The sequence below is a fragment of the Lissotriton vulgaris genome, chromosome 8 (genome assembly GCF_964263255.1).
Source record: "Lissotriton vulgaris chromosome 8, aLisVul1.2, whole genome shotgun sequence".
In the NCBI taxonomy this organism is placed as follows: Eukaryota; Metazoa; Chordata; class Amphibia; order Caudata; family Salamandridae; genus Lissotriton; species Lissotriton vulgaris.
Genome location: NC_141696.1, coordinates 811,075,585 through 811,090,178, shown reverse-complemented (window position 1 = coordinate 811,090,178; position 14,594 = coordinate 811,075,585). Strand labels below are relative to the sequence as shown.

At 50.2% G+C, this 14,594-nt stretch overlaps 1 protein-coding gene across 1 annotated transcript in view; it reads left to right on the top strand.

Moving 5' to 3' along the window:
* The window catches only part of TMEM255B (transmembrane protein 255B), a 1,152,151-nt gene that overhangs the window by 1,065,824 nt on the left and 71,733 nt on the right, over positions 1–14,594 (top strand). Inside the window, exons 7-8 of the mRNA XM_086933386.1 lie at positions 603–762; positions 10,547–10,690. Of these exons, the coding sequence (XP_086789512.1) occupies positions 603–762; positions 10,547–10,690 (304 nt within the window). The remainder of the gene's footprint in view (positions 1–602; positions 763–10,546; positions 10,691–14,594) is intronic.

The window sequence follows — 14,594 nt, the reverse complement described above, 5'->3', positions numbered from 1 at the left end:
AATGAGGCCCTTACCGTACAAACAGTAGAGTGCCACTTTAAGAAATGCAAATGTCTCTAGATAACGTTGGGTAAGTAAAAATAGTCCAGTAGAGTGCCTAGCATGCAGGTGTACTTAAAGGAGGTATAGAAACCCCTTTTCGATTTTAATGCCCATCATATTAGAACATGGTTCTTATTGATGCAAGCAAAACGTACAGTTGGTTTTAAACTAATTTAAACAGAGAAAAAGTGAGGGAGGAATCCTGGTTGATATTCTAACACATAGCAATCACTTGGGGTAGCATTCCAATCCATCATTTTTTTGCCCACCATGCTACCTCAGATTATACCCAGCTATTTTCTATTTAACCTCTGTCCAGCTTCAACAGGGACAGTCCAGCCCGAACTGCCAAGCCTTCTCTGAACCAGACCACAAGCAACCCAAGACCATTTTCAGCCTCTTCAGATGGGTGTAGCTTTGTTCCAGTGGCATTATGAGCACGGGACCCACATCTGACTATACCCTTCTCCCTAAATTCCCACAATTATACTGGAATCGTAGTTTTATTTGAAAATATTTTGAATTGGCAGAAAAACCCTATCTCTTCCTATCTCTTGCAGCCCAGAACAATCAACCAGCTACTATGAATTTGTTGGCGTGAGCAGCTGCCATGATGTGCTTCACTTGTATCGTCTGCTCTGGACCTCCACGGTCTTGAATATCATTGGAATTTTCCTTGGAATTGTCACAGCAGCGATCCTTGGAGCATTCAAAGACATGGTAGGTCTTGCTATACCGTTTTCATATTACTACATGTCAGCATGTGACTAATCAGAGAACACTTACAAAAGTTCTATCCCTTGGGCTACACGGCAACATGTTGAGTGCGAGGTATAATTTGCTGATCAACTAAAGATTTACACCAATCCATGCGACTTCTTCCCATGCATTTGTGAAATCCTGAGAAAATTCCACGAGATCTACCAATAGGCTCTTTCTATCCCGGGCATGATCTGATCAGTCCACACCCAACATAATTCCCACTATCAGAACTTCTACCAGTAATCCCGTTCCAGAACACCCAAAACTGTAATTTGTGCTGTAGGCCTTATTGCTGGGATTGAGTCTGGTCAAGCGTACAGAGAGACCTCTTCCAATCCTGGCGATAGTTTAAAATTCTGCTGCAGAAATGGACTCTGTTGGACTGCATGCAAATCCCTCTTCTGCTCCCAGTGAACAATTCACATTCAGCTGCAGCAGTGCTTAACTTGAACCAGTGGTTTCCGGTGCTTGGCAAGGGCACTTAATTGTCAACACCGGCATTAATGACAGTCTGCTACATGTTTGTGCCATCTGTCTAATTTAGAGATGAGCACAACAGTTGTCTAATAAATCAATATAAATTCAAATGATTAGTCCCTGCGACCTAAGCCATTCTTTTATCTATGGCAGCCTGGAAAAGTCTGCATTGCCACACGTATGAGACTGTGATGGTTAGTAGATCTGTTGGTACTGTCATTGGCAGCGCTGGCTGGTGCAATGGGTGATGCAAGCTGCAGTGACTTCCCTACTTGGGCCCTGGTACTTTTTTTTTTTACAAATTAAGCACTGCAGAGATTGTGGTCAGTCAAGGGCATAGAACCCCTCTTTTCCTCTTAGTCATTTTTAAATTCTGTGCTTAAGGGCAGTTCTCCAGGAGAAATTAAAAAAAATAGCATCCAATTGACATCTGAGTCAAGTAAGATATCCAAACTGGGATTTGTGCCAAACATTAATGCCACCTTGAACATGGCATTAACAATTCAATACAAGTATATTTTTCAAAAATCCCCACACATGGCATGAATGCTGTAGTGCTTAGCACAACTCCAATGTGTGGGTTCCTTCTGAGTTTGTCTAGGCATAGGAATTTGTCCTGGAAAGGTATGCTTCCAATACAAATCAGTTGTTTGGCATCTCACACTCAGCTCTGCACCAAGTGAAGCCAGCCTGGTTTTGCTACAGTGGAGGGGACGACACCGGCAAAACAGGCCAGTCATAGTAGATATGGATTTGTGCTGCGGGTTCCCCATTGCTCAATGCAGCACAGCAAATTTGATTGTTGCTTTGCGTTGCCTGAAAAATGAGTGAATCTAGCCCTGCATCCATACACAACAGGGCTGCCACTATTCTGAAAATGCCTCCGAAGCCAAAGACAAATTCACATCTAATCAATTTGAATGACGTATTAAGTGACATGCGCTGCTAGGTTTCTAGGAACTCAGTCAACAAGACACTACACAGTGCTAATGTTGAAATTGGGGTTGTAAATGACAAATTGTTGAATGATTCGGTAGCAGTGCCTTTACTACTATAGTTACAGAACCTATTCAAGATAGTATTGCAGCATCGCTGCTTTTGAGGACTTAATGCACTTCAAATGGCAGACGGCCTTGTCAGGTATGGTCAGTAGGCCTGGGCATAGTTTGTGGAGTTTTGTGTAAGTGACCGGAAAAGACTGCCAGGTTACATGGAGTTCTGCAAGCATCAGAGTGCGTTAGGTCATGCCGTTCACGCTGATTTTTAGTGTCGCTTCTTTCTGTCGCTTGGGTAGATGTTCTGCTCAAGCAGCAGCTTCCTCTATGTGAACAGAAGGTTTTTCAATGCTAGCAATCGCGATTACCCGCGACCACCCATGTTGAGAAATCTCGCTGGGAGGTGGTCTAGCATTGGATTTTCCTTGCTCAAGCTTGCCAACTTAACATTGGAAAGCAAGGAAAAAACTACGCTCCACGAATTAAACTCTGCATGCTCCACGGAGTACAGAAAGCTCAGTAAACTCTGCTCACAGAGCGGAGTTCGCCGTCCAAGCCTAATTGTCAGTCCCTTCATCCAATCCCACATTCTTGTATTCAAATAATGTGTTCAAAGGTTTCCTTCAGAAAATCAGAGGGCCTTCTATGAAGCTCCTAAATTCCTGCCAAACTAATTGACTTCATATTTTCTCCTTAGTACTCACTTTGCACTTAAAATCAGATTGGCTGCCTTTTCACAGCTTTATGAGGATGTAAAATCTGTATTTGGACATGAACTTGTGACATAGAGCACCCTTCTGCTCCAAAAATGTCCTTTTTCCACTGGAAGTGGAAATTGGATTACATAACATCCCCGGTGTTTTTCTGCTGAAGCCTACATGGTTGTTGCTTTAATAACTTTCTTCTCCTGTTTTTATGACTAGAGAAATAAAAAAATATTTGTATTTACCAATATGTTAAAATCCACCTTTTTGGAGGGGGCGTGGCTTGGCCAGCGGCGATGGCGGTCGTGTCTTGATCGCGCTCCGTCCAGGCCCGCATTATCCTGGTAATTGATCCTGCCTATCCGACTACGCGTCGGTATTAAAACAAACTAAACACCACTGGGATGCTGCGAAATCCCCCCGGGCGAGTCCCGACGTGGTGGGAGCCGCGGCGGTGAAGTTACGATCGCCGAGGGTCAGTTGCGGCCTATGAGGAAGGCTTCCTGCAGGAAGCCAGGGAGTCTCCTGATCTGACTGGGCGGAGGCGTGGCTCAGGCGGCGGAGTGGCTGGCGGGCTGGCCGCGAGATAATTAAGGACCTACGCAGCTGTCTAGCGGTGTGGAGCCTGTGTGAGGAGACTGAGGGTGCCGCATGCTGAGGAGGGCTGCCCGAGCGTCGGTGGTCGGATCGGGCCACGGAGGTAGGAGATTGCGGCAGAAGGGGCGGCGGTCAGCCAGTGGCCATATTGGGCGGCCTGGGACCCGCACGCGGATAGTGGTGGGATGTATTTGGACTGCTGTCCCCCCACATCACAGGAGCTCTGCATTGCATACAGGCGGCGATACTCAGCGGCTGAGTCAGGCCACGGGGGGAGGGGGAGAGCAGGCAGCTGTGACGCCTGGGACCCGCACGCGGATAGTGGTGGGATGTATAAGGACTGCTGTCCCCCTACATCACCGGAGCTCCTGCATTGCATACAGGTGGCGATACTCGGCGGCTGAGTCGGGCTGAGGGGTGGAGAGGCGGTGCCCAGAAGTGGAGTAGCGGTGGAGGGCCCGTTTGGGTGAGAATAAGGCCCCTGGAACTTGCTCGAAGGGTCAGAGCAGTGTCGGAGACTGGTCCAGGAGCTGATCTGCGTTCCAGCGCCCCCCGGTGAGGTTTTGGCCAGCGGGCGGCTGCCGGATTTGAACACTACTGGTGCCATAGACCACCATTTTGGGTCTATGCTGCGACATCGGAGGTGAGCCCGCTGATCCCAGACACGAGAGAAACTCCCAGTGGTGCCAGGGAGTTACAGGTCCCTAGAGTGGCAGTGCGGTCGGTGAACACTCGCAGGTGGGGGAAGACTAGATACACTCCGTGTGCTGCCCCCTGGCTCCCCCCTCCTCCCAGTGCTTCACTAGAGAGGGGCTGGTGCAGATAGGGGTTCGGCAGTCGTGTTGGGCCACAGGGGGGGTGGAGGACCTTCCTGGGGATGAGCCGCACGGTGGAGGATTCGGGCCGTGCCTGCCCGCTAGTGTGCATTGCATCTGACGCCCTTGGGTGCCTGTGTGGAGAGCTCTGTTGGTAGACATGACACGCGATAAGGGCGGTGGGGGCCAGACCAAACAGGGCCCGATAGACAAATTCACAGGTGCGGGAGAAGCAGCTGGGACATCGGGACAGCAGGGGCTGGTGCCAGATAATGCAACACTCCTGGCGGCAATTACCCAGTCCAGGTATATGTTTGACGCTAAAATAGGTGCAGTCGGCTTGGATGTCATGCTGCTGCGCCAAGATCTGCGTATTGCAGTAGCGCGCATTACGGAGGCTGAAACCCGCATATCTGGAGTCGAAGATGATGTCAACACCGTGAAGAAGAAGGTTCCTGCTAGGGAAACAATCCAGAAGGGACTGGCGATGCGGGCGGAGGATGCCGAAGGGCGTGCCCGGCGCAACAATCTCTGTTACGTTGGTTTCCCGGACGGCTGCGAGTGGGACAACATGGAGCATTTCCTGACACAGTGGTTGGAGGGTTGGCTCCCCCCAGATACACTCTCCCGCTGCTTTGTGGTGGAATGGGCACACAGGGCACTATGCAGAAGCCCCCGCAAGGTCCTCGCCCGCGACCAATAATAGCAAAACTTCTTAATTACTTGGACCGTGACACTATTTTGAAGCAAGCCAGAGCCAAGGAACCCCTTACCTATCACAATGCCGGCATCCTCATATTCACGGATTACACACAGCTGGTGCAGCAGCAGCTGCAATTGTTTCTGGCGGCAAAGGCCCGCCTCCGAGAACTCAAGCTCCCGTTTGCCCTGCTGTTTCCTGCCCGCCTGAGCGTGGTGTACCGCTCTCGTACACACTTCTTTGATACCCCAGAGGAGGTTTTCAAATGGACAGACGAGACGGTGCGGGTGCAAGTGCATACACCACCTGGTAGGGAATCAGATTTGTCAAGGAGCTAAGCGAGGCGGTCCGGAGGGGACCCCGGGTCCAACTGAGGGGGAGCAGGAGGTCGAGGTACAGACGTCGCTCCCAATCCAATATCTCCTCTCTCGGGGGGCTCTGCCTCTGAAAGACAAGCTTCTGCGGACTGATTTTTGGGTCCGGTTGGGGTTGCGGGACCTCAGACAGTGTACTAATTGCCGGATAGGCTTGGATTTGGGATGGTATCTCTGCCAGGCAGCTGCTGGCGGGGGAATTGGCGATCCATTGGGTGGTACAGTTCCTGTCCCCCGGTTGGGGATTCGGTTCCTATCCGGCCGCGACAGATACTTCAGTGTTTTTGAGGTATGGGGTCGGGGGATGTTACGGGGAAGGCGGTTGTTTTTGTTGTTAGATTGCGTGCCCACAATGGGTTCTCATAGGTTAGCACACAAACCGAGGAGCTCCTCTACCTGTCAAGGCCATTAACACTCATCAAGATGTCAGATACATCGGGTGGGATGTGGGAGACCCCTTGTACCCTGCGCATTTTTAGCTGGAATGTTCGTGGGGCTCTGGATAAGATCAAACGTGGGGCCATTATTAAACAAGCCAAGAGGGCCAGGCCGATGTGTTTCTGTTACAAGAAACACACTTAATGGGCGCCAAGGCCCTGTTTCTGCAAAGATGCGGGTATTGATACATTTTTCAAGGGGGGTTCGCGGGGATTGGCGATAATGATTCACCTTAGGGTCCCGTACACGCACGAGAAACACTGGTCAGACACACATCTTTATTCGGGGCAAAGTTAGGATGACACTCTGATGTTGGGTAGCGTCTATGCTCCCCCGGAATTGCAATGGAATTTAGTGGAGCGGCTCCTGAACATCTGGGCGGACATGCCGGAGACGCTCTCGCTGGTGGGCGGGGACTGGAATGATGTCATGGACCGGGGGAGGGATAGACGGAGGAGTGGGGGTGTAGTAGAGAATGGTCCCCCCACGAAATTACACTCCCTAGTGACAGGACTTGACACATACATGGATCTCGGCGAGAATACACCTATCTCTCCACAATGCATGATTAATTCTTGAGACTCGTCTACCTTTTTGTCCTCAGGGTGATAGTGCACAGGGTGGCGTTGGCTGATATTCTGCCCTGGGGTTCGTCAGATCATTCACCGGTGGCCCTTACGCTTCAGATAGGTCAAGGGCGGCAACCGCTTAGATGGTGTACGTCGGTGTGGCATTTGCAGAAAGAGGACTACAGGTAACATCTGACTGATGCTATTGATCATTATCTGACTGTGATTGTGGGGTCCGTTTCCTCTGTTGCGACAATATGGGAGGCACTAAAACCCACGCTGAGAGGGGTGGATATTTCCCTGTGTGTGGCGGCGCGTAGAGCGCGCAAGAAGGAACTGTTGCAGCGCTAGAACGCAGGAGCCGAGAAACGCAGGGCGGCCCAGTCAGACGGCAATTAATATTGGCACAGCAAAGCTATGCAGCCCTGCTAATGGACGAAGCCTGCCAGGCATGACTGGCGACGCGTAGCAGAGTGTATCAATGAGGGGACAAATCCAGCAAGCTGTTGCACCGCCTTTTCCAGGGTGCCTTTCATTCCCAGGCCCTACCGAGAGATCTAGGCACGGCCGGGGCACCGCTACCGCAGAAAGCTTCGCTATATACTACGAGGCACTTTACGCACCGAAGAATGCCTCACAGCCGCAGTCATAGCAAAATTCATAGATGACCTACCACCCAGGGCCGTCTCAGATGAGGTAGGGGACCAACTGGAACGGCCGCTGACGGATGAGGAACTGGGCACTGCACTGGGGGAACTGAATTCCGGGAAGACTCCAGGACCAAACGGATTCCCCGGTGAGTTTTTTAGTAAATACTTTATACAGCTGGCCCCACACTTTAGACCGGTGGTGGAGCAGGCGAGGGAGCACAGCTCGCTGCCCCCATACTGGAGGCACGCAGAGGTGGTGGTGTTCCTCAAACCTGGCAGGCCTCCAGAGCAGCACGCGTCTTACAGTCCCATCTCTCTCCTGAACGTGGAGGTGAAAGTCTTTGCAAAGGCGTTGGGCAACCGGCTTCTGCCACTCATTACCACTCTGGTGCACCCTGACCAGACTGGGTTCATGCCCCAGAGGGCGACCCGACAATATATCAGACACACATGTGGAGGTGGCGACCAGCGGGCAGTTGGGGGAACCGGCGGCGCTTTTGCTGGCCGACATGGACAGGGCATTCGATTCCCTAAGTTGGGTGTATCTCTTTGCCTTGCTGTGGAGGCTCAACTTCGGCCTGAGATTCCTCTCCTTCCTAATTCTACTATACACGGACCTGACTGCGTCGGTGTGGGTGGCGGGAGCACTCTCCAAGCCCTTTTCTATTCAGCGGGGAACGCGGCAGGGCGGCCCCCTTTACCCGTATTTATTTGCGCTCACCATGGAGCAGCTGGCGGCCTGGGTGCACATTGATGCTCAGATTCGGGGATTTGAGTGGGCGCCGGGCTTATCGGATAGAATAGCACTATACGCGGACGATGTCCTTTTCTTTCTCATGGCTGTAGACAGGACGGGGACGCGGCTGATGCGTATCCTACAGATCTTTGGGGAAACCTCGGGATTATATATGAACACAAGTAAATCTACATTATGGGTTTTGGGGGATCAAATGAGAGTGGGACCATGGGTATCTTCGGTTCAACTGGGGGGGGGGGATGAAATATCTGGTTCTCTTCCTGTCCGATGTCTTGGGAACGCAACCTGGTCCCGGTGTGGGAACGTACCCGGGAGGACCTTAAGGTATGGTCACGTATGCCCCTCTCCCTATATGGTAGGTCGGCGATTTTTCAGATGGTGGTGCTCCCCAGGCTCCTCTACCAATTGCAGAACCACCCATACCAGATCCCCCCGATGGTTTAAACAAGTGAATGCAGTGCTGGGTCAGTTTCTGTGGGAGGGGGGAAAGGTGAGGGTGGCCTTGCGCACATGCTTCCTGTCTGCTTACAGTGGGGGTCTTGCATCCTCAGATGTCCTCTCATACAACCAAGTTTCACACTTATTGGTCTTAAATGAGTTGTGGTACAGAGATAGGGGAGACCCGGCATATGCAGTTGAGCGGCAGCTTATGGAACGCCATTCCTTGCATGCGATACTATACTCAGCGCCGCTCCGGAGGTCGTTGCCATCGGTCACGCCGGTGGTGTTTCTGATTTGGAGCCAGGCTTTGCCTTGGATGGGGTGGTGGAACACTTTGACCTGTGAGACCCCCGTGGATGGGATGCAATAGGCATCTCAGTTCTGGGGGATGTCATGGGTGACCTGACGCTTAAATCCTTCCAGTACTTACAGGAGGAGTATGCGATGCAGCGCTCCCAGTTTTACCGATACCTACAATTTAGGCACGCCATATCCCCTAGCTTGGAGGGTCAGGAGTCACTACCCGAATTTAGTTCCATAGAGGTGCAGATTTTCATGGGGGACCTCTCGGATTGCAAGATCTCCCGAATACATCAGTCACTGGTCATTCACTGCTCCTCCAACCTACAGAGGCTTAGGAGTGCTTGGGATGAGGATGTGGGTGAATTAGAGGAGGAGGACTGGGCTGAGGCCCTAGCGGCCCGCGGGGGGCGGGGATAGCAATGCGTTTACGGCTGGTGCAGTTCAAATACTTACACAGGGTGTATTTCCCCAGAGTACATCTGTGGAGGGAGGGAATGATCCCGAGTGCCTTCGTTGTCATCGGGAAGACGGTACACTTATACACACGTCTGGAGTTGCCTATCATTGAATAGCTTTTGGAGGGGGGTATACTCCTGCCTCTCGGAGGTCTTGGGATGGGAGCTCCCTGTACTCCGCAATTGGCCCTGCTACATGTTATGGAGGGAGTGGGGGGGGTAATATTTATAAACGTCACCTCTTACAGCTGGGCCTCACATTAGCAAAAAGGGATATTGCCAGTGGCTGCTTGGAAAAATGGGCTAGATTTTTGTATGAGGTTAGAACAACCCATTTTCCTTGCCAGGGGGTGTCCGCGCAAACACTTTAAGATATGGAAGCGGTGGGGAGATTACCGGGGTCTATTACTAGACCTGTCACAGGAAGCAGAGGCATGCTTACACAAAGCTAGAAGAGTGTTCCTGCAGTGGCCGTATAATTCAATATTGTGAGTACATCTCTAATGAATCAACACAAGTAGTGACAGAAAGAGATAAGGTACAAACGAAGTTCCTTCAAAAAATATATATTTTTTTATTTGCTTATTCTATTTTGTTTTTATGCGAGTATAAATACATATAAATTAAATTCTTGATCAACAAATCTTCTTTATAAAGTTCATAAGAAATACATGGAGTGTTTGAAAAAATTCATAATTCATTATGAATTTTTTCAAACACTCCATGTATTTCTTATGAACTTTATAAAGAAGATTTGTTGATCAAGAATTTAATTTATATGTATTTATACTCGCATAAAAACAAAATAGAATAAGCAAATAAAAAAATATATATTTTTTGAAGGAACTTCGTTTGTACCTTATCTCTTTCTGTCACTACTTGTGTTGATTCATTAGAGATGTACTCACAATATTGAATTATACGGCCACTGCAGGAACACTCTTCTAGCTTTGTGTATTCTTTCTCCCCTCGGTTCCTGGGCCATAATTTATTTGTTTGAGGGGGTCCCCTTGTTCATGTTTAGCAGAGGCATGCTTACCGGACTAATTCACATGTACATTCTTAGAGGGGGTGGCGGGGTGGGACGGGTCGGGGGGACCAGCACCCCCGTTGTGAGGCTTTGTGATGGGCAGGTTTACGAGGACTCGGCACAATCTTGGGGAGGGGGGAGTTGGGGGGTTTTGTTATACTATGTTTTGCTCATACCTGCAAGTCAAAGTCATTATCAATGTATGTTTGATGTGTGCACTTGTCTCTGGAGTGCAGAGGCCCGCATTATATGCGAAAGTAGACAAATAAAATTGGTTTAAAAAAAATCCACCTTTTTGAAATTGCCCACAATTTTTTTAAATGAGGAATACTAGAACAAGTCTATAACTACCATTTCAATTTCCCTAATAGAATGTATTAAGTAAGGAGGCATAATGCATGCACACACCAATGTGATTCTCCACTTTATTTTTACAGGTGCCCTTATCCCAGACAGCCTTCAACTCGCGGCAGCCTCCCCAGATCCTATACAACCCAGGACAGCAGATCCTCACCTATGCTGGATTTTGCCCTTCCGTTTCAACCGTCTCTGGCTACGCCCCCTATCATTTACCTCTTCAGGTACAGTACCTGTTTATTTCAATGTCTTTGATGCCTGCCTCCATGAGTCCCCAATGGTTATTTGCCAAATGACTGATCAGCAACACTTTGAGATGTAATGTTTAGCATAAAGCATGTACCAAATTATTATGAAACGGGGACCATAATCATCATCATCAACCAGCTCTACTGGACTACACAGCTACCCAGAACTGTAAATTCTATGCCACTTGGTCTGGTCCGCTAGTCATACTTTGAGTTTTCCCGGTCTGAGAATCAGGCATGAGATACTAAAATCTGATGTATGTTGTCTTGATTTTAGATCTTTTCCATGGGGATGGGCCTGCTTGAGCCAGTTGAGTTGCAGTATCGTTGATTATATTGGTCTGGATTATATTAAACCAGAAGTTGTTGCAGAAGGTTGAAGATTCTGTGAGCAGGGTCTTACTGTCTTTGCTTGCTAACATGGCATGAATGGGCCAAATGCCTCGTTATAAGTACTGATGAGGTGGTCCTATGCAGCCACGGTCAGGTCAAATGCTTTTCTAAAGAGTGACGTTTTCACACTTCCCCTAAATCTTTGGGGCTTCATGTTCTCCATGTGTGGCTTGGTGTTATTTTTTAAAAACTCTCTGGGGCATATTCTCAAAGACTTATCACAGAGTTATTGGCACTTTAGCTCAGCAAATGTGGCAAAAGAATTATCACCCCATTCTCAAGCCGGTGCAAATTGCCAATATCGCCAGATTTCCAGGGATAGCTTCCGGAATCGCCACGGATGAGTGCGGCAACTAACACTAATGATATACAGAGTAGGCGTTCCCGTGCAAAAACACACGAAAACGCCACTTCGCCATATTCTCAATGGCCAGCCAGATCTGCGATGCAATACAAAAACAGGCGATAAGACTCGTTAGCAGCAGGGATTTAACACCTGCCTTTGACTCGTGCGAAGCAGGATGAGAGGGAGCCCAGCCCAGAGCCACATCTGAAGACCAACACATACCATGGAGACACTGAGCATGCAGCTCGGAGACCCAAGAGGTCCACCCCCATAGCCCTACGAACCACAACCCCCCCAGGACTACCACTGAGGCGGCGCAGAACAAGACAATGGATATTCCTAACACGCACCAGCCTCAGAGACTCAACGCCAGACAAAGTCATTGCCCACTACAGGCCCAAAAGGACAACCATCGTCCGCATCCCGACCCACATTGCCCACAGGCTAACGGTACCAACACAGCGGACAACCAACGGCCCTCCGCAGACAAAGCTGCTGGCTGTGCAGCACCTGTTGGTCCCCGGGTACCTCCCAACCAACAGCTGCCAGAGTCGGAGGAGTCTCACGGCCAGCCCAATCAAACTTCCTCACACATGTCTAGGATGCATGTCCACAATAGCAACGGTGGGCCCTAGTATCTGCACCACATGACAGTTCCAATTTGTAGTGTTCCTGCGCAACCAACCCCAATACCAGCCGTTGCCAGACGCCTCTGGGCCCAAAATCCAAGATCGTAGTAACTGAAATGGGGGTGCTCACGGTCAGGAAGTCCTGTAGTCAACAGTAGTGCAAAAACAGTCCTTTATTACAAATACACAAATAAACAATACCAAAATGACAGCCAACGCCCAACGAGGAACTTCATCAGGGCAACATGTGAATTAAAGTAACTGCATATGCTGCGGGAACTCCCCAATACAATTCCATACTCCGGAAGTCAGTATTAAGAAACCTGTTGGACAAATGGTGACAATGGTCAAGCGTCCATATAGTCACAAACCCAATCTGGTACAGTGTACAGCACATGGACAAACTGGAATACTTACAGGAAAGACAAATCCTGCTCAAAAAGACTGTAACAGAAGTATGTGTGGTTGAAACTTTGGTAGGAAAGAAAAGGAAGGTTACAGTCACACGAACGTCTGTTACGGTCTCATGATGCAGGATTTATCATACCTGTAAGCATCACGGTTTGTATCAGCTTGATACCCTTGCACCTTCACTCCCACCACCCAGCCACGAGGGCGCCGCTGTGACCGGTGGTGCCTACTCGATCCTGTGCGCCTGCTGCACCCCAGACCCGTCCGCCGACCAGCGATGACTGCCCTCCCCTGCGCGCCTAGGCCTCAATGCTCACCTGCTACCACCAGCATGTCTCCAAGAGGGCCCACCATGTGCCGGTGCAACCTCCTCAGCCGTAACTGGCTTCTGCACCACAGGCCCCCAGCGCACCCTGCTGCACCGCGCCGTGGAGTAATGTCTGTGCAGCCTGCTGCCTTCTGCATACACTGCGGTCCAGCTTGTCTCACAATTCAAATCGAATCTTGATTGGCAGGACAGCATATCGAGGCCTACACATCATCACAGGCTGGACAACCGCTCAGCTCTGGTGCCACTAACTCAGTGCACAGCAAGGCATCGCCACTTGGTGGAGGCCCATGCCAGCCAAAGTGCCTCGGCTGCCACCAACTCTGTCCACCGCAAGTCACCTTCTCGTGGCGGTAGGTCAGTGCCGGCCAAAGTGCCTCGGCTGCCACCAACTCTGTGCACCGCAAGTCATGGGCCCTTTATGATTGGTTGAGTTTCGTGGTGCGGACGCCATCATGTCATCATCACATGCGGACGCCATCTCCACCAGTGGGGAATGTGATGTGGTAGGGGCCTAGGCCCTCATGCATAAATAAAGACACCATGGCACACTCAGATAGATAGTGGATATGGTCTCGAGCTTGTGCGCCCATCCCGTTTTATTGGCAGGGTCACATGTTGTGAGAAGCCTGTGCTGGATGGAAGGCGTGCAGGTGTAAACCAGCCCTCAGGGAGTGGCAGTGGCATGCAGACAACTAGACCTGTGATCAGCAGATCACTACAGGGAAGACCTGGGACATGTAACGCTGTCCTCCCCCCTGTAAGCGTAAGTGGAGTGGGCTGGCCTGGCTTATGCCAGTCCAGCATTGGGGTGTGAACAATAAGCCCGGGGCTCTGGGCGTGGTTCCGTTCTGGGCTGGACAACGAAGCAACTAATGTATGTGTCTCTGTTGTAGTGTTGGCGCCACCTGGACTGCAAGCGGTAATGTTGCACCCTGTGACTTAAGTCCCACAACATGGGCAACATGGACGTAGGGGGGAATCACTGACCCTACATTCATCCATACTTCCACACTTGAATGATCATAGACATGACACATCTGTGTGAATTTGAATGTTTAATGCACATTCAGTGGAGTGTTGTAGCTGGAGCTGTACAGAGCCATGCAAGCCCCACTTTACATTGTTGCCCCATGGAGGGCCAGCCAGAGTCCTCTAGGGAATGACAAGTTCATCGGAAGAGGAAGAGTTCAGTCGGCAGTCTGATTGCTGTGTCATTGGTAACCAAATAGAATATGGCAGTCGATGTCGAGGTCCAAGGTGAATGTCGCAGAGTTTATCGGGGGACAGTGGAAGGTGATGATGCAGAGGGCAGAACCAAGCAGAAGCAGACCATATGGCGGAGATGAATGCTACTGCGTCCTTCTTACCACTGAGGCAGACTCTTCCACATCTCCGTCCTCTGATGTATCATGTGCCTCACATGTGGGTGGTGTTGTTTTGTCTGCATCACTGTGTGGCAGTGACACATCAGGGGCCGGAGTTGGAATGTCTGCTGCACTGTGTGGCACTGACACTTCAGGGAGCTGAGATGTGGATGGAGTGGTAGCAGCAGCATTCATCCGCGGCAAGCCTTGTGGCAGCAATGCCATGATGAGGGTCTGCAGGGTATGGAAGAATCCAGCTAACTCTTGCTGGTGTGCAGTCATGGCAGATATTTTTTCTGCCTGCGTCTGCTCCATGTTCTCCATGATCCTCCGCAGGTGTCCCAACTCCCGGCTGACATCGCTGGAGCCACTCTGACTAGACAGTTGGTCTTGTCTCCGAGTCAGA